The sequence below is a fragment of the Phaenicophaeus curvirostris genome, chromosome 4, assembly GCF_032191515.1.
Source record: "Phaenicophaeus curvirostris isolate KB17595 chromosome 4, BPBGC_Pcur_1.0, whole genome shotgun sequence".
Taxonomy (NCBI): domain Eukaryota; kingdom Metazoa; phylum Chordata; class Aves; order Cuculiformes; family Cuculidae; genus Phaenicophaeus; species Phaenicophaeus curvirostris.
The window spans coordinates 31,673,340-31,701,102 of NC_091395.1; the positions used below are offsets into that span (position 1 = coordinate 31,673,340).

General features: G+C 40.3%; 1 protein-coding gene across 3 annotated transcripts in view; it reads right to left on the reverse strand.

Annotated features, from left to right (window-relative positions):
* Nucleotides 1-24,423, reverse strand: part of SH3D19 (SH3 domain containing 19) — a 90,519-nt gene extending 66,096 nt beyond the window's left edge. For 2 of the 3 annotated variants that reach the window (XM_069855705.1, XM_069855704.1), the window contains exons 1-2: nt 24,330-24,423; nt 3,447-3,486 (exon numbers count right to left, since the gene is read on the reverse strand). In XM_069855705.1, the coding sequence (XP_069711806.1) occupies nt 3,447-3,486; nt 24,330-24,411 (122 nt within the window). In that variant the 5' untranslated portion in view covers nt 24,412-24,423. Of the gene's footprint in view, nt 1-3,446; nt 3,740-24,329 lie in introns of those variants that run through there. The other variant, XM_069855706.1, reaches the window with a different exon arrangement.
* Between the last annotated feature and the right edge of the window lie 3,340 nt (nt 24,424-27,763).

Sequence of the window (27,763 nt, forward strand, 5' to 3'; positions counted from 1 at the left end):
ACAGCACCTGAAGCTATCAGAGACAACAGTGCATGACCTGACAGGAAAATCAAGAAATAATGATAATTACAGATCACTGTTGCCAGTATAGACATATTTTTAATACTGTCTAAAACAGAAAAAATGAAGGATGGTTAATATTAGGTCAAGAAATTAAATGTCTCCTGATAGAAATCTAACATAGCAGTAGGTATTATTTGGATTCAGGGAACATCTATTTTGATCTTACTAATGTGCTAATATTTAATTAAAAAATCAGCGCAGAATGTTACGTGAAAAAGATATCCACAGGCCCCCATCACTATCTAAACTCTGCTGCATGGCAGATGGTTGCTAACTGCCAAAAGATGCAAAAGATAGTGTATTAATACACATTTTGTAAGTATTATCTAGCATCTGTTTCTCTCTTTTTAAACCATCACCTATGGTCTTCAGTTCCTCTATTCCCCAAATTCCCTCCCAGCAATACCTTTCAATACTCTCCGATAGCATTTCTCCCATACTAAGCCTTTGATAGGCTAGTAACAAAACCAGAATATTTGTCAGAGTTCTTCATCCCACTATAAATATGGTTCACTCTGCATTATCTAAATGGCATCATAAAAGGAACTATATTAAAGATCATTTATACTCTTCTATCTAAAACAGTTTTTATGTGTTTCCCATTGCAAATGAGCTATGTCCAAGTTACGTTCCTGCTTCATTTTTTTTATAAACTCTTCATCCCTAATACTGCAAAGACTCAAGCACAAGCCAATCTAGAAATACACAAACATGCAGAAACATATAAGAACATGGTGTTGGAAAGGACAAGCTTCAGACCCCTGCAATCACAAGAAATATCATACTGTGATCTTTTTTTTTTAAGCTTTTATGTTCCAGAATAAAACTTAACCTTAGAGGAGGAGTTGGCGTTTGGGCTTTTTTTTTTTGTTTCATCTCAGTATTCCACATTTGTGAGTAGACTGGGGAGACTTCTGGGTGAGATCTCACTAGGGCTCTGTATGAAATAAATTTCTACTGGTCTCTCTTGGAAATATCTACACCCATTATTTCTTCTTGGGGTGTCCACCTTTCTTAAAGCTCATTGCATATATCTTCATTTGGTAAGCTAGTACCCCCATGTCCACCTCCGTTATTTTATTCTAATTCTAGAGCAGAAATTCTTGTTACCAGACCTTGAGTTCAAGTACAAATACCTGCAGGGTCATTTCAGTTCCACTTTAGATCACGAGAGGGATGGTGTGTTGCACTTAAGAAATGTATCCCACAACACACAGCTTAGGGAAAAAGCAGACAAGATGCCTTTGAGCCATCATATTTTCTCTTTACCATGTCATGAGCTGCCCCCAGAGACAAAAGTATCATTAGTATAGTAGCTCATCATAAAATGGCATAAGCCATAAAACTGTCCCCGGTGGAACTGAAACAGCTCTGAAATGCTGTCCATGTTACAAGAGGAGTGGGATTTGCATTTTAATTAAGCCTTGCATACTTCACTATTTAGTTTTCCTATAGCTCTTACAGCACGGGGCTCTGGTCTTTGTGCAGCTGCAGCTCTTTTCCCAGACACAATATGGCCAGACTAGGTAGGGATAAGGATCTCATCCTGCAGTTTGTCACCACAGGATTATGCATCCAACTATAATGAGAGATGAACCACAAAGCATAGCAGTATCAATTAGCAGAGTACATTATCTAAGTAATGCAGGCTGCTCCTGGGCTGGCCTAGAAGAAGCAGCAAGACATGAACAAAATCACCCTACCCTTTAAACAATGACTTTCCTTATAGCTCATCCTGGAAAGCAGAGCTATCACAACACAATGGCCACTGAGGTTAAGAAGGAGGTAGAAGATACATAGAAATGGCCAGAAAACATGCACTGCTGATGGGAAAGTCACATTTTTCTCAGCATTAGGAGTAACCTACATAATACTGTTAATTTCTCTGTGCTTTCCACATGAGAATTTGGAATCTGTAACCCAGACAATTTTGGGCAGTGTTTTATTGTCTGGGCTGGTTCACATTTGAAATTCCAATAACATGGAAAAAAATCTTAGGTTCCAAATTAGAAATTCTAAAATACACTCCAGAGCAAAAAAAGGACCAGTCAGAAGAACGGAGAACAGACTGAAATGGTTTCAATCTTAGACTAAACACTTTGCTAAAATCAGATTTCCTTTTGATAATGACTTGGATTTATTTGACATTATTGTAACATGACTTGATCTAATAAAAGTTCAAACATATAGACCGTAACTTCATCATTTTAAGAAAAAAAAGTTAAGTATTTTTAATTATAAAAGGAAATACAGTGATCGATCTTTTAAATAATAGAGGTAAGTAATCAAAGAAAAAGACAATACTCCCCTGCAACTTAAACACACTGCTGGAAATGGCTACAGAGCTGTTGCGGTATGTGAAGGAAAGGAAAAGCATTCTGTCTTACATCACATCACATCACATCACAAAGTTGATACAACACATCAACTGTGCTGTAAAAAGAGGCCTCAGTTCCCCCTGTTCTTTTACCTATAAAAGCCACCTCATCTTAATGTAAAAATACAGAAAAAACCAAACAGACTGTAAAAATCAAATTAAAAGGTCATATTATGTCAGAAGGTTGGACGCCAGGGGCATCCTTTGGAAGGGCTTTTCACAAAGGAGTGGGAGAGCCAGCGTTAGCTGGTCTGCTTGATCACCTTACTTCATTAAGATTCCATTATCCACCACAGGACACAGACAAGATCCTATTTCCCTGGCAGAGAATTGAGAGGGAAATTTTGGAAATAAGGAAAAAGAGAAAGAGATCTTTAAAAAAAAAAAAAAAAGAGGAGATAAGAAGAACTGCAGAATATTAAGAAGCTCAAAGGAAAATGTGGCCTCGCAAATCAATAGCTTAGGAAGTTCATGGCAATTGCTGATGGAAATTCTAAATAAACACAAAAGGTTTCTGTGTGTGTGTGTTTTGTTTAATACTTGTTTGTTTGCTTCTCTCAATTTTGAAACCTTAGTTATGATGGGATCACAGTTAATGGAATAAATAATAAAGTGTCGCTATTCTTGACTGAACCAAGAACTATTTTCCCTGCTACAGAAGCAAACATTCCAAAGAAGACAGAAGCAAGAGTCATGAGGGCTTCTTGACTTAAATCACTGTTCTACCAAACAACCTTGTATGAGATACATAAACAAGCCTTTTGGATTTTAAGTGAACACAATTACAGTGTTGATTCCTTGGAATATTTTGCTCATAAGGAATATAAAATAATTACCTTTAACACAAAGTTATTTTGGTGTTTCATTACTGTTACAAACACAGAGAAGTAAAAGAATGGCAGTTATATTTTTCTGGCTAATATCCTAGTTCATCTCATAAAAGGAAAAAAAAAACCAAGAAAAAAGTGAAAGAAGGGAAGAATAAATACAGAAATATGGTGCTTACCCTGAAGAGCGGCAGTCTGGTTTATTTCTTTCAGAGCGATCTGTGAGAAAAGAGGTATAATATCAGCACAGAAGTTGGATGGTCCTTAGCAATACCTGTACAGAAATCTTGAAAGAACTGTGACAAAACCAGAACTAGCAAAACCAAAAGCTGATTCGGTTATAAAATGGTTTTTCTGTACTAGACTACTTTGCCCAAGACCAAGTAAAACTACAAGTTTAACATTTGTTAAAATTCCTCTACTCAAAACACGGTGTATTTAACATTCTACATTGGAAGCTTCCCCTCCCTTCAGCTAAAATGAATAGGACTTCAGTTTAGAGTAAAAAATAAGGGAGAGGGAAGAGGAAAAAAGAAAAACCACAGATTACTCAGCGCAAAAGAATCATTGCATGAATCATGTCTGGCAGAGTTCCCTAACAGGATGGGAGAAAAATCAGCAGCCTGTTGCAGCAACATCTGCAAATACACTGAATCCAGTGCAGCTCCACTGTTAACTCTTCACCTTCTGGATGTTCTAGACACAGAATCTGTCTGTGTTTTCAGAAAGGGTTTTGTTTATCCTGTGAGTATTTCAAGTACCTTATTTGCACAAATGAGACTGACTCACAAAACCAAAAAACTACATAGGGCAATCATATGAACTCAGATGGACTTCTTTTGCTGAACAATTGATCAGTTGCTAAAGCCATCTCTAGACGTATTTCTAAAAGGTTTTTGATTTTTGAAACCATCAGTACACAAAGAAAGTACAAAGTACTTGTCCTAAGAATTAAGCACTACAAAATAAGCAGCCTTGTTATTGTCAATTAGAATTGACGTATTATCAGTTGTATTTTAAGTTCAGAATATCTCTTGCCATATGATTTAACTACCTGAAAGAAGCAACTGAGATTTGTGACCTCCTAAAACAAATATATTCTAAAATTTTAGTGTTTTTTTTAATTACTTATTACAGAAAGATACACCATGCAATTAGAAGGACATTCTTACAGCTATATTTAATTACCACTGACCATCGTAATTTTTATTTTTATTCCATCTGTGTGTATTTTAAAATTAAAGCTATTTTTCCTATATTAGTAAACACTTTACTGAAAGGTTTGTCTATAAAGAAAAATAACAGTCTTCCTAAAAATAAAATCAAACTCACAGGTTGTGTTTTTAACCTTAAAGCTCTGCATCTGAAATAAAATTTGTTCTTAATAGCACACATTTGTTTGTGTAGTTTCATCTTATGTACAGAAGAAATATTTTCTTCTCCAAGTTTCATGTGCTCATTTGATTATGTTTTCATTAGAGTGGTAAAAAACTACTGCATGTCAACAGTCCTCAAAGAAGTATCTAATGCATTTTCCATCCACAGGTGGTCCTATTGAGCTGTCACAGCCACACAGTGTATAATTTATTGTGTTTCTGACTCACAGCGATCTCTATTTCATCATACCATGTGCTACTCTGTCAGCTAGAAACAGCATGGTATAGCTCAAACCAGAGCTGCAGCAACTGTTGTTCAAATACACATGGAAAGGTTCCTTCCATTCTTATCATTTGTTCATGTAACCTCCCTACCTGTGAGCAATGAAAAAAACAGGACAGGACTTCCTATTTGCTTGCCATCTGTTGCTTGTTATCAATGCTCCCTGTTACGTATGCAGCCACAATCTAAGAGTATTCAGACAAACACTTCCCACTTCTAAAAAGATCGTGCAAATAAAACAGTGAAAAAAGAAGGAAATAAGTTGGAGCCCTTGTAAACACAGCATCTGGGAGCTCCGTCCCTCAGCCCATGCCCAGCTAGCAGATCCACCACAGCTCAGCCATACTGCTACAACTTGCTTGTTCAGGAAATAAAAGCAATTACCTTTTTCCCTTTTGTTTCATTGGAATGTTGAAACAGGAAATATTACCTTAGTTTTTACATATTTTATTTACTGCTAAAATTAGTGAAAACACATCATCCACATACACACTGGTCTTACTACAAAAAAACAAGAAGAAATGTAATCCTACAAGTGCACAGTTAGCATTTTAAACTGGAAATAAACTTACCTATTTAAGGTTATTGTGAACTTAATCTTTTAAATTTTATTTAGTATCTAGTGTAAGAGACTCAGAGAGCTGAATCTTTCAATCTAGTGCTTACATGGCCAACAGCATTCTGGCTTGTGTCAAAAATGAAGTTGACCAGCAGGAGTACGGAAGTGATCATGTCCCTGTACTCAGCACTGGTGAGATTGTACTTCGTATAGTGTGTTTAATTTTGGGTCCCTCACCACAAGACTTTGAGTTGCTGGAGCTTGTCCAGAGGAGGGCAATGAAGCTGGTGAAGAGTCTGGAGCACAAGTCTTATGAGGAGCAGCTGAGGGAACTGGGATTGATTAGTCTGGAGAAGAGTAGGGCGAAGGGAGACCTTATTGCTCTCTACGAAAGGACCTTGTAGCGAGGTGGGTGCAGTCTCTTCTCTCAAGTGATAGGCAACAGGATGAGAGGAAATGGCCTCAAGTTGCATCACAGGAGGGTTAGATTGGATATTAGAAAAAAAATTTTTACCAAAAGAGCAATGAACCACTGGAACAGGCTGCCTAGGGAAGTGGTGGAGTCACCATCCCTGGAGGTGTTCAAAATCATGTAGATGTGCACTTCAGGACATGGTTTAGTGGGCATGGTGGTGTTGGGCTAACAGTTGGACTTAATGATTTTGGAGGTCTTTTCCAACTTTAATGTTTTGGCATTATATACAAGCACCAACTCAAGTAATGTCATGCACCTGTAGAATACAAACACTCAGAAGAAACAAGCAAATCCTTTCTTTAAAAAAAACACACACACACGTGTTACATTTAAACATACACACATGCAGATCTTATTCCTGCATTCTGCAAGCAAATCCTTGACTTGCAAAACTTGGGTCATAACAGTGCTTGCCTACAGCTGATTCTCTGTTATTCTGTATCTGTTACCCCAACTGAGAGATGTCTGTGATCTTTCCTAACAGAAATAAGCAAGACCACTATATTAATGCAAATCTGAAACCCAAATTCTGCAGTACAGATTTTCCTCTATATCAAAGACAAACTTCTACAAAATGTTATGGCACATGGTGTCTTTCTAGCACAACAGTAGCCCTTCAATTCTAAATTCTGGAAGCCAAAACCATTTCAGATTAGAGCAAACACTGAATGTCTGCTGCACTAGCATGCACAATGAATAAACAGGGCAGTTGTGCATCTTGGCACAGTAAGTTTACAGGAACAAATTTCTCTCCCAGTGACAGATACTACCTTCCAGACACAAGCTTCCACAGATAAGTGACCAGTACCATTTTCCCTATCCTTGTTTTGCTAAAACATAGGCATACAGTTCCTTACTGTGTATGCAGCTATAGTGAAATAGGCTAGAAATTCCTAAGCAGCTGGTACTCATAACCTAGAGAAAACAGGATTGTTTGATTCTAAGTTTATTTTGATTAATCAACTGTTCTGAAAATCAGCATCCTCTCCCTAGCCTCCTAGAGGAGAACAGTATGTAGTTCAGACTTCGTGCTAGCATAGCAGACCTGTTTTCAATTTACTCATAACTAACCTAGAGGTGGTGTGGTGCTATCATTTACCTAATTTTACTACGGCAGATTTTGCCAGCTAGTTAAGATAGCTCAGAGAGCGCAGACATATACCACAGAGATGGTTCTTCTGCAAACAGAAATATAGTTCTTTCTGCCTGTCCTCCAATGCAAAATTTGCATTGCCAGAGACTTGCAGTCTCTCAGTCCGTAAGAACTAAGCATCTTCCAACAGCTCCCACAGTCCAGATTTAAAGAGACTCTCTCCGCTTCATATTGGCATCTACTCTTTACAGAACCTTTGCTGCCGTTATACAAATATAGCCAGTGCAGGAGAAATATATTATCCTTGTTCAGCAACAGGATAGTGCAAGAAGTCAAGGAGCTGGCAGGTGGACGAGATGAGGTGGAGAAAGTCAGAGACTCCTGGCTGAGGTTGGGGAGACTGCTGCCAAGGTTCAAGCACTGCAGAAGAATCAAGGAAAATATCAGGACACGAAGATCTGCTATTTGCGGGAATGAAATGACGAGACGGACTCCAGATAGATGTAAAGCGGAGACCTTTATTGTTGGAACTGACAGGTAATTATACCTTTGCTCATCTGTCCACGTGCTTCCCATAGCAACCTGATTGGCCCAGGCCTATTGTCCACGTTTGCAATCACCAGCATCAACATTTGGTTGGTTGACCTCCAAACCCCCCCCCACTGCCCCTAAATGCTGTCTCCACCCTGATTTGCATCTCTGATGTTCACCTCTTTGTTCAGTTTCCTGCTCTTACAACCCAGGGTCAGTTCAAGGACCCCAAGTCAAAGAAGTATCAAACAGGTCTACCTTGCTATCACTGATTCCTACAGCTATTCATACCACAATGTTTAGCAAACCTAGTGTTTGTTTACAAAACTGTGCTGTGTATATTTCATCAATAGCAAGAACACCTTACACCTTTTTTCAGCATTCCAATATTGAGTGGCAGACAGAAATGCCATGTTCCAGTTGTCTTTAGAAAGGGTAAGATTTCTTTAACTGGCGACTCTTTCACCCTTCAAGCATGGTAAAATTATGTTCTTTGCTTTTTCGCTTTTAATATGTTAGAACAGTTTATCTTCTCAAGGAAAATATGAATACAAGCATCAGGAGAAAAATAACTGACTCAACATTTTATCAGTTTTTGCCAAAAAGACCACCAAAGCAGAAAACAATAGCTTTTAAGGCAATTATTCACTCTTGTCTCTGGAAGACAGCAAACAAAAAAGGTAACTCACACCAAACAGAGCCATTGTTTTTCTCTATTTATTTTGCAAGCTTCTTCAAAGAATCTTGTTGCTAAGAGTGACTGCAACTAAAAAGTGTGCTCTCAGTACAAAAAAATTTAAGTATAAACACGAAATGCTGTTGAAAAGTGAGTAGAAAGTTAACACACATTCTGCCTCATCCAATTTGCAAAGCCACTGGGGAACTTCCAGTGCAATTATCTCCTGAGGTAAGCAACTTCCTACTTTTAACCCCACCCCACAGCTTGATCTCTTTTCAAAGCTGAATTGGCCAAAGGGGGGCGCATACCATATCCATTTCTGGAAAACACTCCATTTTTCATCTTAATTATGGCCTTTGATATGGCCATATCCTTTAATTATGGAATTAAGCAGCCACCAGAGGTAGCAGTACACCATAGCACTCTTCAGGAAGACCTGTAGTTAGAGCAATCAGCTGTCTCCATCTCTGCTGTTTATAGCCCCTGATGGCACAGCAGTGGTTTAACAATCAAAAGCAGCACAAGATTTTTATAACAATATTTCTGTAACAATGACAAACCTCTAGATACACCAGGCAATGGGAACACTGGACTCTTAAGCAGCGCTGGCAATATCAAAATATTCTCAGAATTCATATTCTCAAAGGAGGCAGTTTTTGAAAGACACTATACAATTTGATCTAAGTGCATTTATCATCAACGAGCTTACTTTTCTAAGCTTCCAGGCCTTAACAAACTCAGATGCTAAGATCAATACAGCAACTTTTCAAGGAATCACGTAGAAATGCAATATCTTGTACTTTAGTAACCTAATTTGACTGTTACCCAGCTGATCATAGTTAAATGGTGCAATAGTCTTCATTAGGCAACAACATCAGATCAAAAGCCCCAAATTTCCATTGCAAATGGCCAGTGTAGATGAGGCATACACTCAAACTGCACACTTTCAGGGAAAAATATCTGCATTTGTTCAGTGATTTCAATGCTAGTTGCTTTATTTGTGCAAGATAAGCAATATCTGCCATTGATACTGCAATCTTTTTGTCTTCCACTCTGCTAAGGCACACTGGCTCACAGCGACTCTTCTTTTTAGCATTTCTCTCAGGTAAGGAGTCAGGACAACACAAATTAATTCCACTATATAGACTCTACTATAAATTTCAATCAATTTTATTAGGAACTGCTATACAACAAAACCCATAAACCCAAACATTTACTCACGTATTTTAGCATCGTAACAGCACAGTCCCTTATCAGTTGTTTAAAAGGCAGAAGGCTCAAGAAGAGATTAATGAGAGGCTTGGAAGAAACTTCTTTCATTTAGCTTGCATACGAGCTTTCCCTTTACTTCAAAAGGCCACAAAACCAGAACACACTCAAAATTTATAATTGTAAAGGCAGACAGTTTTTATACTTGCTTTAAATTCTACAGTAAGCTGCAGTACATTGCAGGCAAAAAAAACCCAAACAAAACCCAAACCAAAACATAATAACCTCCCAAATGAAATTATACTAGTCTGCCAGTTTTAATACTAAACAGTAACCGAATCTTGTAAGCACAAAGCATTCCTGCAGCTTTTTAAAGTCAGAGTCACTCCAGTCTTAAGCATGACTGACACATGGCCACAGGGGGCCCCAACACATACCTAAGAACATATTGAACTTATGTGGGTGAACCTTGGAACCTACTCACCACCATAAAGCTTGTAATTATCCAAAGACCATATTCTTTAACTTGCTAAAGAGATTAACAATAAATTCCAGTCACCTTTAAAGCCTTTTCTGTACAATATTTAATTGAAAAAAAATCCTTACTGGACAACGAAAGACACATGTACCAGTGCTACATTTACTGCCAATTTGGTTTTGTGGCTCTGAATTGCCACCTCCTCATTCTCACTCCTACGTCACCCCTGCATTGCAACAGCAAAAGCGTGTATGCATCAGTGTGAACAGATGTGCCAGCATAAGAGTGGGGCTGATGCAGAAACGAGAGTGGAAACAGACTCTGTAAGCTCTCGCCATTTCTCAAATAGGTCCATTTCATAACTACCTAAACCAAACTCAGCACTGAGTACTGGTTTTATTCTCAGGCCATGATGGATAAGCAAGGTAAACAAACAAACAAATACACTGCATACGTGGATGTTACCACACTTGTACCCTCTATCACACTTGTTTAAGAAGAAAATTTAGTATAGTTGTTTCTAAAGCTTGTTTTTCAAGAAAGGAGCAACTCTTGAAAGTACAAATTCCCACATCGTCATACGAGATATCCCAGCTGCCCAGTACCATGTATAATAATTCTTTGATTACGTACTTCAGGCACAGACATGCATATCCACACACCACCCAAATCACGGTAGGAGCTACTCAAGATGAGCCCTGTTGCTTAATGGTTTTGATACTTCCATGAGGAAAATACCAACTGACTCAACTTTTTGATAGCCAAAGATTTACAACCAAAGAATACCCTCCTCTCCAGGCATTTCAGAAATGTTAGATCTACATTTCTGGAAAACATTTCTCTGATGTTGCTAGCTAGCATTGCTAGTAAAAGGAAATTCTCTTTCAAGAGCATGGTACCATCTTTTTCTTCCCAAATCAGAGATTCAGGCTGCCTGTAGAGGCTCTGCAAATCCCTCAGCTAGAAAACAGTACTCAGTCTTAGCGATATGTTTGCCTGCCATAGGGTGCTCATATACAACATGCAATAAATGCAACAGTTAGACATTTGAATAAACTCATGGTTTCTACACTGTATTAGCAGAGCATCTAATAAACATTCATGCAACATATTAAAGATCCAAATGTATTCAGTTATTTTTCTCCTCAGGGGTTTACCCTGCTTGCAGACCAGCACATCCAGCACCAAAAAAACCTCCAGCATAGGTACATTTTCCAGTCATAACATCCCCATTACCACACTAATTAGGGACACATTCCATGCCTGAAGACCTAAGAAATGCACAGAGAAATATTGCTGTTGAGTGACAAGGACAATTAAAGGCTTTCTAAAAATAATATAAAAAGAACTATTTCCCTTTTGTCTTCTACAGGGCATTTGGCTTGTTTGTTTAGGATTTTCTTCTGTTAAACAACAGTTTCCTAAACTTGTGCATTCCTGGCCACAGGCAGGATAACTTGAGGCTATGACTGCGGGCTATGTAATTTCCACCATTTAAGCAATTTCCTTTGACCTAGATAGTACAAAAAAACCTGTGTTGCAGAAACAGCCTTTGTTGTATACATTTCAGATAACCATTTACAATTCTTGAGATAACACACCCTGCCTCATTACTTTGAAAAGATGAAATCTCAGTCTACTATGCTATATAGTAAGAATATTTATTCTTGCATGTAAAACAGTGCAAATTTCATCTTTTTCACCCTCCCTGCCAACCCAATAATCCTATCCCATTAAATAATTAAAAGTTATCTGAATTTGTTTACCCAAAACAGTATGTTCTGATTGCTGAGATGGTAAACCTCAACAACAAATGTCTCTAGTATAATCTTATGCATTATGTACTTGGAAGTGAAGACTTATTTAATGTGCCTGACACATAGATTCACAATAAAGTGCTGAAGAGCAGTATCAGCATAAGATAGTCCCACTTCTGTATCACAGGAAACTAATTCAGCTATAAAAGAAGCAAACAAGAAAAATCCTTTCTTGATTATTTAATCCTGTGAAGTCACTGACAGCGACAGAGATGACACTGCCTCTCATTTAAGAATTAGACATTATGGTGAGTACAGGTAAGTGTATAGGTTTGCACTTTGGACGGAACTTGGAGACTAGGGTGATGAAATGACATAAAGAGAAAGAAAATTACTTATTCAAATAAAAGACTGTAACACACTCAACCATAAAATAACAACCTCTATAAAAACCGAAGAATTGCACCAGGCAAGTAACAGTACTTATTTCTCTTAATGTACTACTGATATATTCAATAGCTTGTTCTCAGAATATTTTGTGGTCCGTTGTCACTATTTATGATGAAAGAATCCCCAAATTTACTCAGTCTACATAAAGACACCTAAGAAGAGAACATTCTTAAACCTCAATGATTTTGTTGCAAGCAGTGATTTTCTACAGAAGAGCATTTGAAATTAGCCTATTAAAAAATATTTTCCCCCAGTGATATTGGTAATTCTGCCTAACAGTCACACAGAAATAAAAAATTCTGGGAAAGCAAACATAACAATTGCTTGTCACTTGCATTGCATTTTTCTTTAGTACCACAAAATTGATTATTCCTCAAAAGATCTCTTTCCCCTTGTCATAAAACAAATATTACAAGATGTATAAACATCATAAAAGGGACTAGTTCAGAAGTGTAAAATTTGTTTGACGTTGGTATATACCAATAAATTGAGGCACCTTGGGATAACTCTCATCAATTAGCTTTGAGTACACGCTTAAAAGTTGTGCAACTGTAAGCTAGTACTCCACAAAAAAGAAAGCCCAGCACTTACCTGTTCTTGGTGTGCAGACTCATCTGGCCAACACTACATTAGGGTATTACTACAACTTGAGATAAGAATTTGAAATGGAAGGCCAATTCAAACAGCATGTGCATATCAGATGTCCTGGCTAATGAATAAGAGTGAATAAGAGTGAATAAGAGTGAATAAGAGTGAATAAGAGTGAATAAGAGTGAATAAGAGGTAAAGGGTCTGGAGAACAGGCCTTATGAGGAGCGGCTGAGAGAGCTGGGGTTGTTTAGCCTGGAGAAGAAGAGGCTGAGGGGAAGTCTCCCCTCATTGCTCTCTATAACTACCTGAAAGGAGGTTGTAGAGAGGAGGGTGCTGGCCTCTTCTCCCAAGTGACAGGGGACAGGACAGAGGGAATGGCGTCAAGCTCCACCAGGAGAGGTTTAGGCTGGACATTAGGAAAAAATTTTTCACAGAAAGGGTCATTGGGCACTGGAACAGGCTGCCCAGGGAGGTGGTTGAGTCACCTTCCCTGGAGGTGTTTAAGGCACGGGTGGACGAGGTGCTAAGGGGCATGGTTTAGTGTTTGATAGGAATGGTTGGACTCAATGATCCGGTGGGTCTCTTCCAACCTGGTTATTCTATGGTTCCATGATTCTATGAGTGAGGAAGGCCACAGGTCCTCAGTGACTGTGACAAGGACAGTCACCAGACACCAGTGCCATTACCTTCTTAAAACAGGTCCATGTGCTTAACCAGTGGGGAACATGCAGATATCCTCCTAAGCTCCAAAACAGATGAAGATAATAATGTTTTTATAAAGAGTGAAGACAGGAGGAAAAAAAGAGCAGACAACAAAGAAACAGCAAATTACAGAATAGAAACACCACCTGCAGTGATGAAAAAGAGGCAAGCAACCTTTCCAAAGTACACAGCTTTATTACCACTTGGTAAGAACTTCAGGCATGCTCAGCAAAAATAAGTAAGGTTCACAACACAGAGGTTGGTGTATTATTTCTTATTTAAAAATTGAAAACATGGTTAATTCAACACAACTCACAAAACGTATGTGAGTCATAATAAATACACTGTGGTCTCCCTGTGTACAAAATGAAAGCTGTAAGTCACAACGCTAAGAAATGCCTTAAAAACAATCGCTCATATTAGATGCATACACCTTCCGGTCTTTCCGTGTGGCCTTTGTACTTCAGACAAAAGCTGACTGCACCTATCTCTGGCCTCCTGTGAATTACAGTGTTTCATGGAGCCTTCTCATCTATTCTTCCAAATATTTAGCAATTGTACTCCTCTTTCCAGCCTCTCAAAAAAAGTACAATAGAAAAAGAAGCTATTGTTAAAGTAATTCTTTTAGCTGCTTCTAGCCGTGACATCAGGCTAGTGCATCTTGTCCTAACCTTCTAAATGCAGATTCCATCCTTTCAGTTGCTACTCATGGTAACATTAAGCAGTTTCCTTACTGTTCAATGAGAGGACTCAAAAAGCATAAGGCAACTTAAAATCACCAAGCAAATGGATGGCAAAGCAGTAAGCATCCAGAAACCCAGGAAACAAAGGATCTTGTGTTTATGGCAGATAAAACCAGGGTTCCTGGGCACTCTGGTAATGCTGGCAGAGACTGTTCCAGTTCTTTGGTATCTTGGAGAAATACCTCTCCACCCATGCGCTCGTAGACCTCGACTCTTACCACTCCTGTACACATGCCAAAAAGGCCTACAGATCCTGTCAAAAGCATCCAACCTCTGTAAACACACTAATAAGTACCTCTACATTGCTACAGCTCCAAAAATAAAATACCACAACAACACACCTCAATTAAATAGTTCTTCATAATGGATGCACCAACACCAAGCTAGTGGAGAGCAATTAGGGAAATGAAACACGCTTAATGTCACAGAAGTAGCTACCATGCACTTGCCAGAGATCGTATTGGTGATCTATGGCAAGCTTTGCACACCAGCATGGAAAAATACAATTTGTCATCATGAAGTTATGCCCATGAGTGCCAGATACACGAGGTCTGCAACTTTATCCCATCTCATCATCCAGTGATACTTGTCCCATGCTGGTAGTGACATTTCTCCAAGCACCATCTTGACATGCTTAAACAATGGAATACAGCACATGCTCCACCCTCAGGAGCTCCATTCTCAGGTGAACTTCACCACTCCAGTCTGGAGATCAAAGACACACTTGAAAAGGTTCACACACACTTCAGACACACTTGAAAAGGTTGACAAGCTTATGATAAATAGCAAAGCTTGCAGATGAACTGTGGCACCTGACAATGCCATTTTTGAAGAACTAGATGGAAGCAGAGAGATCTTTTCCAAAACTTCTACTTCAATCCCAAGTCTCACATTTTTATTAGCTTTTGCACCCTAGATTTACAGTGCAGGTAGTCATAAAACAAATATAGCACAATGATGGAGCAATTTATAATGAGAAAGTCATCAAAATGGTGAGCTTGCTTCCAGGCATTTATGTCCCATCGCTCCAACAGGATGAACCAACAGTATTTTAATAATGAATAACATCACAGCACACTGTTCATTCAAAAATTCTTGTAAATGATTTAACACAGATGTGCACAACCTGAATCAATTTTCACATGTAGATCTCCAATATTGAGTGCTCAGGTTTTAAGGCAAGACAGTGCATGATGAATACAAATTTATCACCTTAAGACAATAACTCATATGAATTTCAGCCTACCTCTTATAAACAGAAGCAAAAAGTAACAACTGAAGAAAAAAATCTTCTTTTATGCTTACAATATACTGTCTAGAAGGAGAATGGATCAGAAACGCCTTTGTAGGAAACACAATGCCTGAAAATTCACTTAAGTTTTTAAGAGTGTAAGTCACTATGCTCAAAACCTTATTAAAAAAAACCCCAAAATATAGATAAGAAATTCATCACCATATTGCAAGAACTACTGAATACCTAGTAAAAATACCAACCGGCACGTAAGTAATAGTATCCAATTGCATAGAATGAATAATTGTGTTCCTTACTAGCATGTAAGATTTGAAAGTCAAAAGTATAAGTGAGTTAAAAAAAAGGAATTGAATCTGTGGACCGATGAATCCATTGGCTACTATTTGCGAGGGCCTTTCATATGCAGCCTCTTAGAAGCTGCTAAGACTTTGCAGAGGGGAGGAATCTCTCTTGGAAGTAAAATTTGAATCCTAGGAGCTATTTCTTTCATACTTTCCTGAAGACATCTGTTGGCAAATGTAAGAAACAGGTTACCCAAGAAGATGAACTTTTTATGTGATCCAGTGTGATGTTCGTAAGGACATGAAAATCATAAAATTCCTCTTCCATGTTTTTGTTCAGTTGGGGCACATATGAGCTGCTATGGTTGCTCTGAAAGGCTGAGATAGTACACCCTATGAGTTACAGGAGCGACAATGTCAATCACTTGAAATCTGCATGTTCTGATCCAATCACATTTTCTCCAAAAGCCCGAACAAGCTGACTGGGATGGTGACACACACACAGAATAAATAAAACCTCTTAAAATACTTACAGGGAAAAAAAAAACAATAGGAAAGAAATTGGAACAGTAAGTTCTGTTACATTCAGCTTGTACTATGATGTGAACATTTTCAGCTTTGTTTTCATCATCTCTTCAAGCTGGACTGAAATACAGTTACAGATAGGCATAGAAACCAGGTGTAGATTTGATTTTAACATATGCAAGACTTCATAAACCAATGAAATACCTCTTTGAAGCATCTTATTTAGAATTCCATTAAATCTTATAAGATCCTAAATTCTCAAGTCAGAATGTCAAACTGACATTTCTAGAGTAACATATGCAATCCATACAAATTTCTGCTGATTTACACCACCACCTCAAACAGTGTAACACAGCAGTACATCAGATGGTCAATTTAAAAATATTCATACCTACAAAATCCTGCATCTTTCAAAATTTATTCAATGTTGAGGGGGGAAAAAGGAAGTTTTTCTGTTCTGTGCCATCAACCACTGAATCTATGCTTTCCCACAAAACTTATTTTTGTCCTTCACTGAGGAAAGGGTGCTTTGCCAAGCATAAACCACAGATAAACAGATGATATATTGTCTTCCTATGCCTGGTGTTGGAAAGCTCCAGTAACTTTAGCGCATGCTGTTTTTTCAAGAGAAGAGTAAAAATCTTGGCTAGCAACAAAGCCAATGCTTCCACTCCATTTTTGTAGAGTTTAAGAACCTGAATAAGTAAGGCAGTGCTGCACAATGAGGCGGTTGAAGGGGCCAGACTTCTCTAGTCTGACAAAGAGAGGCAAAGGAGCTACATAACAGCAGCACAGAGTTACTTGAAGGGTAGCAACAGAGATCCCAAATACAAACTCTCCCTCCTACTAGTGGACAATATCACAAGGGGCAACGATCGCAACTGTGGCTTGGGAGATTCAGGTTGAATGTGAGGAAAAATTCTTTTACTAGAAGGTAGTGCAGCTCTGGAGCAGATTACTGCAGAGGCAGCAAATCCTTCTCTTTTGGGAGTCCTTTCAAGACATAGCTTGACAAAGCCTTGGCTGGATAGATCTTGCCTTGGCAACAGTCCAGCTTCAAGTGGGAGGCTGGACTAGGTGACCCCAGAGCCCTCTTCTAGTCAACACTTCTATGGCCAAAAATATGAAATCAAAGCAAAGACACTAAACAACACTAAATGCAAAACATGATATTTAACTGCAGGTAATAAGCACCAAAAGAAGTAGTTGATGGTAAATGGCTAAAAGTACTATCAAAATAAAAGTTTCTTTTCATGCTGCACATATTGCATGAGATACCTATTGAAGAAACACATGCAAAACTACATCAGCTTTTAATGGAGTGAATGTCAACACCACTTCTCTGCTTTTTCCAGATTTTAATCAAAGCTATACTGTCAAAAGTAAATATTAAGAAATTTATTTACAATACTAAAGTTTTTTCCATCTGTCAACAACCACCATGGTAACAACAACCATGGTAAATGCGCACAACGAGGTTATGAGTTATTCCGCCCTTTGTTGTCTATCCCAATTCTTTATGCAATAACCACTATTTATCATTTGTTACCTTGACAGGAAATTATTGCTTGCAACAGTTTACAGCATGCTCTTTGGGGAATCATAACCCAATGGGCTATTCCCTTTGGCTACCAACTGACCACTCATTTTGCAATGATATAATTTTGTGCCTTGCTTTGACTATTACCCAAACAAACTTGGTCCATTTCATCACTTAATGATACTTACTATTATTTGTCCTTCTACCATTTCCGTGGCTAAGAAATCCCCCTGTTGACTATCAGAAGTTATTGATTTATTTTGGTTACAGCAGCCTTCATTTTTTGAAGGGTTATTTCTTCAGAAAACACAACATTCTCTGTGGTTCAGTCTACACTCTTGGCCAAGTAACCACAAGAAGGTTTTTTTTCTTGCCACTGATGGTGCACTTGAATTTCAAGATATATTGGTGAATTACCATGTGCAGGCTACATTATTTAACTTATACAAAAGCTTTAGTTAGTATTTTGAATTTACCACAAACAAGCTAAATTGAAAAACTATGAAATTCAGTGGAAATGTGTGCAGTAACTTCAACAGGCTATGGATAAGGCCTAACTAGGTAATCTTTTTAATACTTACATAATACAACATATTAGCACTAGTTAGAGATTAATACAGAAGAATTACATTATTTGTGCTCTTTAAGTGTTTTACTGTGGGGTGGTGCCTCAAGCAATTATTAAAACTGAAGCCCTTTAGCCTGCATTGTGACTGCAAAAATAAAGCTTGACTGAATCCCAGAAGAAAGAGGGAAGAGATGTCCTGCTCACAATTAACTCTACTGCTTCTTGAACTTGTGAGTCAATGGATTAGATAAATAAATCGATCAAATACCTGCTCCCACTCCCCCAACTCTCAGCCATCTTTCTAGGGCCTTCTTGTATACACATGGACAGACTAGCAGATCATAGGTGGACCTTATCCATTATTCAAGACAGTTGATCAGCTCTATCAGGATTATTTTCTTTTCTTGTCTGAATAAAACAATAAATGGTTACTCTCACTATGGACAAGCAAAACTATTTCCAGATCAGCACTGAAGGACACAGGCATGCAGACAGAAATTTCCAGCTGAACTATGCTGACTTCTGTTCTGTAAGATGCAAATCTTTCCTCTTAAATATAAGATGGAGTTGAGATTTTAAAAACACAGCAATTAACTCTTGGAGTCACCTTGTTCCTAATCATAGGCCCTCTCTGCTCCAGAGTCACTGGCACGCCTCAAGAAGTACTATAGGTTAAACTCTTCATGTTATGATCCAGTGAACCCTAAAGGACATCATCACTTAATCAGTCTCAGACTTAAAAATTCCATGAAGAATCGCAGACCATCTTATTCTTTACTGCTTAAGACCAAACACATATTTTGCATTAACATGGGAACAACTGCTGAGTATTCCTCTTTCAAATTCTTAATTTGTCTGTGAAAAGTCCACGATGTCTGAAAATTACTGTCCATCAGACACTACAAATATGTAACTCTAAGTTCTCAGCATGTTGAGCCGTGAAATATTCAACCTTAGCTTATTACATTGGACACAGATCACTGTTCTCAGCTTCCCAAACAAGTCAGTGCTAGTTTGATGTGGGAGTTGTGGGAGTGTAAAGAATTGATCCAACTCTGAACTAGACCTTTTTTTGGAAAAAAAAATACCCAAAGCACTCAGTCAATCAACCAACCAAAACCAGATTAATTCATCCACAATCTAAAATTGCCCACTCCACTGGAGTTAAAAAAGCTCCAGGAGACATCTGAAATAACATGAAGAACCAGAAATAGGGTAAAAAAACCCCACCAAAACCAAACCAACCAAACAAAAGAACACAATAGAAAACCAGAGATGTTTCGGTCACCATAGTAAAACTTGTGTGCAAAATTTACAACCACTGTGTGGGAACAAATGACAGACAAGCATTTGTGATAAGCAGAATAGAGCAATATTAAATTAAGTCAAAGCCCTTCCTTGTATTATTGACTATCTGTACTATTAACCACACATTAAAGTGCAAATCACAGTAGCTTTTCATTATGAGCCGAAATAAATTTCATTATTGACTTCTAGATTTGGCAATTTTATTTTATTTTATTCTTGAGCAAGGAAACATCTGCTACATCCATAATGGGCTATTCTTTCTCCAGGAAAACCAACCAGAATTCAAAGTGAAATAATACAGATAATGAATATGTTAAAATTTTCTTGTGTGCTTCACAAAATCAGAATACTGAAATTCTTCCTCTGTCTTAATGTGTCGGCAAGGACACATGATTAACCAATGCAGCTCATAACTACAATTTTCTGTATTCACAATAAACTTTTCTGCAAGCCTACTTAGTTTAGCCAGTAGTTACAGAATAAAAAGGTAGTCAAAACATGAAAGCACGCCAGATTAAGGTGCAAAGTTAGACTGGAGAGAGCCTGTAAGTCTATGAGGAAACAGGACTTTGGTTTGCTGTTGTTGGTTGGCTGGGGTTTTTTTTTCTACTTTATTAAAAACTAACTAAATCAAAACACTAACATTCTAAACCAAAAATCCAGTAAAAATCCAGTGCTCCCTAGTACTTCCCAGAGCAATAATGTATGTGACAGAAATATGCAACAAGGGTGTTAGAAATAGATCATGTTATTTTAGTTACTTATACTGCAGCAAAAAACCCCGAAAGGTTTCCAGCAAGACTGGCTTCCCTCCACACAGGTGACAAGATGATGCAGCTGAATGAATCTATGCAGCCACTTTTATTCTCCTCATTTTTTAAATAATATGTCCTAGTTCTCCCCCCATCACTTAAAAAAACTATACATATAAAAAAAAATTAACAATCAGCATTTTCTCAAAGGGAATATAATTTTATTACAAGAGTCTCAAATTGCTCTACTTAATATCTTCTGGCAGGTATTCCAGAACATGCTAATTAAAAAGCTTCCTTGCATTCAGAGAAAACAATTCCATCATCATAACCTGCAACAGGATAAAAACAGGCAGACAAGCCAGCTGAGCCATCTATAACAACTCTATGGACAAGGACAGTTTTGCCCATCTCATCTGCTTACATCCTAAGTTTTCATTCCCTGACTTGACATCTGCTCTGGCCCTTGTCTAGTGCTTCAGCAAGACTTTTCAGCCCATTAAACCAGAAAAAAAAACCCAACCCAATCCTGGAAAAAAACACCAAACAATCCCCCAACCAAACAAATAAAAAGCCTCACATGAACAGATCCCCAACAACTCTCAGGCTGCAGTTTCATAGCAGCCTAAGCCAAACTGACTCCTGCCTGGCATAGCCTCTTACCTCTCTCCGGCTGCATGTTCCTACTCTTTCACTTGTGCTACCTTCAACATTCATCAGAGCCTGTAGAAAACCATTCCAGCGAGCTGAATCAGCAGGCTCCCATCCACTGAAAAGAACAAGAAAAATAGTTCCCTGCTTGGCCAATCCTTCAGAACAGGTTGGCGCAGGTTCTAGCAAGCGTAAGAGTTCCAAAAGAGGCCTCAGCAGCAACCGAGCAGATCAGCCCAGGCAGCCACCAAACCACAACTTTGGTGACTTCACTCACCAACAAGCTGGACAAGAAAGAGAGCCGACAACACGAGAGAGGGCAGAAGTGCACATCCACAAAAGAGATGACACCTCCAGCAGCAGCAAGCTGATAGCTTAGTTTAACTGGCTTCATCCTACTGTATCTGGAACAACACAACTGTAACTAGCTTCAAGGGAAAATACTACTACTTATTTCCACAGTCTCCTGTGTTCTGGTCTCCAATAAAACAGTGCTAATCACATTTCGGTATGTTTAGTAAATTAGAAGCGTTCTTGAACTTTCACCTTTCGATTACCACTTCACATATACAACTGCCTTTATGCACTTCAATGCATAAGCAGAACAGACCAGAAATTTAAGTTGCTTGCACCCACAATTAGTTTAACAGACTGATATGCTTAAATTGACAGTCTGCTAAGATGCGACTACAACATTTCTTAAACCCTGCAAAAATATCCAATGGGCTTATTTAACACCTATTTGCATTACCAGTTTTTGCAGTGTAACTGTGCATTACATTAAAAAAAAAAAGAACTTATTTTCAATAGGCTTATAAAGAAAGGAATAAGACAGTTGTCAAGTAAGGGAAGAACAGACAACTCATCCACCTTGGGTGATATTCTTCACAGATGCCTTAAGAATGCTCCGTCTGTTTTAAACTGTAGAGTCTTGCAAATAGATGGAAAGAAGGTGAGACAGCTAAAGCAAAATGCTAGCCATTCATACATACTTTACATTAATAAGGTAAACAGTGCCAGGCCCATTTCAAAGGGAGGTTGTCAGGGCACAACAGTAAAAATAAACTGCACAGGCCCCTTGTTACTTAGTAGCATTTCCCCAAAGACAAATTCTGAGAACAAGCTTTGTTCCACAAGAATGTAGCAAAGATTATACTCATATGTAAACTGCAAACTAATTATATGTTTTTCACTAAAAAAAACCTCCAGAAGAAACACTTCTAAAAAGCGAGAGATCATAACTGACAGCTCAAACGCTTAGCTAATGAGGAAACCATACAGGAACCAACACTTTTTTTTGCACCTTACCCTAGACAAGGCAAAACCCTACAGACATGCCAAGACACAATGGTTTCAACAGGCTCTTGCTAATCCTGCACCTGCCCAAAAACACGGTGACTTAACCAGGGTCACTGGAAGCCACAGGGCCTGTATGTTGCAAGGTTTTCCCTGCGAACCCTTAAATTGCTGTGGTTTTGTCAACTATGAGGGAACACTCAATTTCTTGTTGCTCAAATGGATGTGAGATCACCTGAATTGTAGAGGTTACTATAATTGTTAATGTTGTGCTGTAATCATTAAAAATCAGAACATCTGGAATTCAACTTTAGATATAGAATGTGTCTGATGCTTTCCCTGGAAACAGACCTTGGGGAAACAATTCATTCTGGAGGGGATTTTAAATGGACAGAAAAATAAATGCTGCATTCACACCTTACTGACTACAGAAAAGCCATGCACACACTGCCCTTCAATCAACAATGATGTCTGTATTCAGCAGTTTCAATTGCTGTTAGGGTCCACTGGATTTCAGCATTTCAAATGAAAGCTTGCTATAGTCTCTCTACTGAGCCATATGAACCAGCTTGGTCCCAAGCTCGTGTCTCCATGCCTTCTCCTACACTCCAATACCTGCCTCCTGTTTGCCAAGGCCTGCTACCCATACCCACATGGAAATGGTTATGTACAACCAACTCTGACACCTAGCTCATAGAGCCACAGAATCATAGAATGGGTTGAGTTGGAAGGGACCTTAAAGGTCATCTAGTTCCACCAGCACTGCCAGGGGCAGGGACACCTCCCACTAGATCAGGCTGCCCAAGGCCCCATCCAACCTGGCCTTCAGCACCTCCAGGGATGGGGCAGCCACAGCTTCCCTGGGCAACCTGTGCCAGTGCCTCACCACCCTCATAGTGTATAAATTCCTCCTTATGTCTAGTCTAAATCTGCTCTTCTCCAATTTAAAGCCATTCCCCACAGTCTTATCACTCCATGCCTTTTTATAAAGTCTCTCCCCAGCTTCCCTGTAGCCCCTTTCAAATACTGGAAGGTCGCTATAGGGTCTCCTTGCAGCCTTCGCTTCTCCAGGCTGAACAAACCCAACTCTCTCAGCCTGTCCTCATAGCAGAGTTGCTCCAGTGCTCTGATTATCCTTGTAGCCCTCCTCTGGACCTGTTCCAATAGCTCTGTATCCTTCTCATGTTGAGGATTCCAGAACTGGCCACAATACTCCAGATGAGGTCTCACAAGAGAGGAATAGAGGGGCCAGCACCTGCTGGCCACACTTCTTTTGATGCGGCCCAGGGTACAGTTGGCCTTCTGGGCTGTGAGCGCACATTGCCGGCTCATGTCGAGCTTCTCATCAACCAACACCCTAAGTCCTTCTCTGCAGGGCTGCTTTCCATCACTTCATCCCCCATTCTGTATTGAAACCATGGACTGACCCAAACCAGGTGCAGGATCTTGCACTAGGCACTGTTGAATCTCATGAGGTTCGCACAGGCCCACTTCTCCAGCCTGTACAGGTGCTCCTCCACCTTGGCTTTTTCACAAAGAGCCAGTGTTGCATTTCCTCACCGGGCACCAGGACATGTCCCTGGCAGGCAGTGTGTGTCCGTGAGCGGGTCTGGGGCTGGGAGCTCACCTGGGCTGCAGTGAGAGCCCATGGGAACAAAGGGGTTGGGAGTTCACCTGGGCCGCACTGAGAGTCTGTGGAACCCATCGGGGCTGGGAGCGCACCTGAGGTGCACTGAGCCCGTGGTAACAAAGGGGCTGGGACCTCACTGGGGCTGCCCTGAGCCCAAGGAACCCGCCGGGTCTGGGAGCTCACCTGGGCTGCGCTGAGCCCGTGGTAACAAAGGGGCTGGGAGCGCACCGGGACTGCTCTAAGCCCGAGGAACTCGCTGGGACGGCTCTGCCAGCGCTCCCCAGCGGGCGGCAGTGCGATCCCTCGGCCGGCGCCTCGCTCGGCCGCCCTCACCTGCGACCGCGACCCGCCGGTGCCTCCTCCCGAGCTCCCGCAGCTCCTCCTCCTCCTCCTCCAGCCTCCGCGCTTCGGCCATCGGCGGCGGCGGCGGGGGAGCGGCCGAACGCGTTCAAGCAGCCGCGGCTACCATCCCCGCCCCAGCCCCGCCGCCGGGCGATGCGGGGCCGCCCCGCGCCCGCTCCGCCCCGGCCGGGCTCCTGCCTCCCTCCGGGCGGGACGGGAGGCGGTGGCAGCGGCCTTGCCGGCCCACCCGCGGCTCTCCGGCGGACGCAGGAAACCCGGCTCCGCCGCGGGAAGGGGCGGGGGAGGCGGCGGCGGGGAGGGACGGGGAGGCTGGCGGCCCCGGGGAGAGCGGCCTACCGGCCCTCCCGGCGAGTTCCTGGGACAGAAAGGGCCAGCAGATCAACCGAGACTCGGTTTTTTGAGTTTCCTTTATCATAGAATCGTAGAATCACCAGGTTGGAAAAGACCCGCTGGATCATCGAGTCCAACCATCCCCATCAATCACTAAACCATGCCCCTCAGCACCTCGTCCACCTGTGCCTTAAACACCTCCAGGGAAGGTGACTCAACCACCTCCCTGGGCAGCCTCTGCCAGTGCCCAATGACCCTTTCTGTGAAATGTTTTTTCCTGATGTCCAGCCTGAACCTCCCCTGGCGGAGCTTGAAGCCATTCCCCCTTGTCCTGTCCCCTGTCACTTGGGAGAAGAGGCCAGCACCCTCCTCTCTACAACCTCCTTTCAGGTAGTTGTAGAGAGCAACAAGGTCTCCCCTCAGCCGGGGAAGGCAGCCGGGCAAGCTGAGGAAGCGATGCCCATCGATCATCTAGTGATTCTGTACGGCAAAGCGAGAGCTGGGACGTGCTTCGGCACGTGCGTGCACATGGACGCATTTTCCCAGGAATCTTACCCATATTCTATCACTTTCCAAGGACTAATGTTAATGTTGTTATGAACTTCGTAGAATCATAGAACCACCAGGTTGGAAAAGATCTCTTGGATCATTGAGTCCAACCATTCCTATTGATACGGGGCTAGGTGAATTAACAAGTGATGAACAGGATAACAATTGTTTAGCCTTTTAGCAATTAGTGAGCTTGCGATAAGCACAAAGAAAGGACTAACATTTAAGGATAAACAGAATAGTAATAATTTAGCTGAAGCAACTGACACGTAAAGAATAGCAGAATAGAAGCTGCTCACACTTAAAGAATACACAGGATGACAGTTGTTTATCTAAAGCAACATATTTCTATAAACCTTTATGTAGTAAGGGGGTCTGTTGCTAGAAGATTTCTGATAAGCAAGACAAGTCATCCAGACCTGTGATAAGGGTGGCAAACAACACTGACAAGAATGGCAAGGATCTGGAGAACACGCGTGCAGATTGAAGTTAAAGGAAGTTAAGACAATTGAATTCATCCCTGAGAAGACACTGCACAGGCACAAACAGGAAGAAGACCCTTCTCAAACTCATGATAATAAGAAGCAGGGAAAGGTTATGAATATGTATAGGAGTTTTTTGGAATATGTAACAGTTTACTGTATAAAGCCAAGACAAGCTGCCATGATGGGCACACACGTTTTTTTTGAGAAGTAATTCTCTTGTGTGTCTCAGCGCTGAATAAACATACCTACTTTATAATTTCATAAGTTATAGTCTTGATTCCACGTGTCAGTATCTGCCACTAAACTGTGTCCCTGAGCAAACTTCACAACAGTCAAAACTCTTGCTAATTTGGAGCTTTGGAGCCAGACCTTGCTGTAGAGACAGGGAAAGGCTGCAAACAGAGGTGGTCACAGAAGACACGTGTTCAGCACAGATCGCACTGTGCACAGGATGTTGCCATCTTCAAATAATCAACAATGTCTGGAAAAGAAACACCGCTTGAAAGAAAACATGCAATCAGATGGACATGAAATCATAGAATCGCTAGGTCAGAAAAGTCCTCTTAGATCATCAAGTCCAACGATTCATATCTGCCACTAAAGCATGTCCTTGAGTACCATCTACCTGTCTTTAAATACCTAATGGGATGGTGACTCCACCACCTCCCTGGGCAGCCTGTGCCGGTGCCCAATGAACCTTTCTGTGAAAAATTTTTTGCTTAGTTAAGACATTTTATCTTAACTTTCAAAGCATACAATTACTTAGATGAAACTTAACTCCACTTTAGCTGAAATAAAAAATATTCATCTTTTTGTAGTAGCAACTACTTGTATCATTCCTGCAAGCAGGAAAACGGGAGCTCTGGGGATGCTGGTGGGCAGAGTGCGGCCAGGCCCATCGGCTGTGGGAAGGTAGGCACTCACATGGTGGCCGTCATGAATTTGCATCCAGGAGGATGTGTTTCTTGGTGTGGGGCTCATTAGGATGGTTGAAATCACTTGAGGAGAAGTGATGTCATGGACACACTTGAAACCGGTGTGGTACACGCTTCGAGCGCAGAAGTGGTATGGAAAGCCTGGCCATGTTTCAAGCTGGACACTCAGAAGTCGGGTGTACTTTCAGTTGTAATTTTTTTTTTTTCTGGACTTCAGCTGCCCACGTCTAAAATTGGAATTTTATTGCTTCTTCACATCATGTGGTTACTGTAAAGCTGTGTCGTAAATGTTTTCACAGATGACTCTACATTAGGCACCAGTAAAAAAAGCATATAAGGAAGTTAAATTCAGCTTCAGAGCAGGTTAATAAGGGACAGTAAATAAATAAAGTATGTGATCACAAATGAGACCAGGAAGGTACAACAAAACGTTGAGCAATCCTAATGTTGAGCAATACCTGTGCTGACTCACTAAGCACTGTCCACTCTACACAGAATGAGGTTGAAAAAACTGTATGTGATCACAAAGCCAGAAAATATATCATAATGTGTGAATGCAAATGCTTGCCTATGCATTTATTAGTGGTTTTTTGCTTGACATTACAATCCCTGCTCCTTAACAGAGGCTTTTTTTCACTGGGATGTTTAGTGTTCCAGTGATAAATAATTACACTTTAGAAGGACATAAGTCTTTGTACTATAAAAGGACAGATGGCCGGACATAAAACTGGGTGTACAGAGGACTATAAAACAGAGAAATCAAACCTTCCACAACAGGTATGTGTTCTCAAAAGCCATCTGTTTCAGATGACTTCTGCATGGATGGATTGCATGGTAGTTAAAAGGACCTCACAAATTTCAATGCAAGATCAACACACCTTGTCATGCTTTAGCCCCAGCCAGCAATTAGGTGCTGTGTGGCCACTTGCTGACTCCTTTGCCCCTGGTGGGATGGGGAGGAGAACTTGAAAGAAAAAGGTAACACCTGTGGGTTGCGATATAGACAGTTTAATAGAACAGCAAATGAAGAGAAAAGTAATAACAACAATTATAATAAAAAAGTATGCAAGGTGAGTGATGCATAGTGCAGTTGCTCACCATTGAG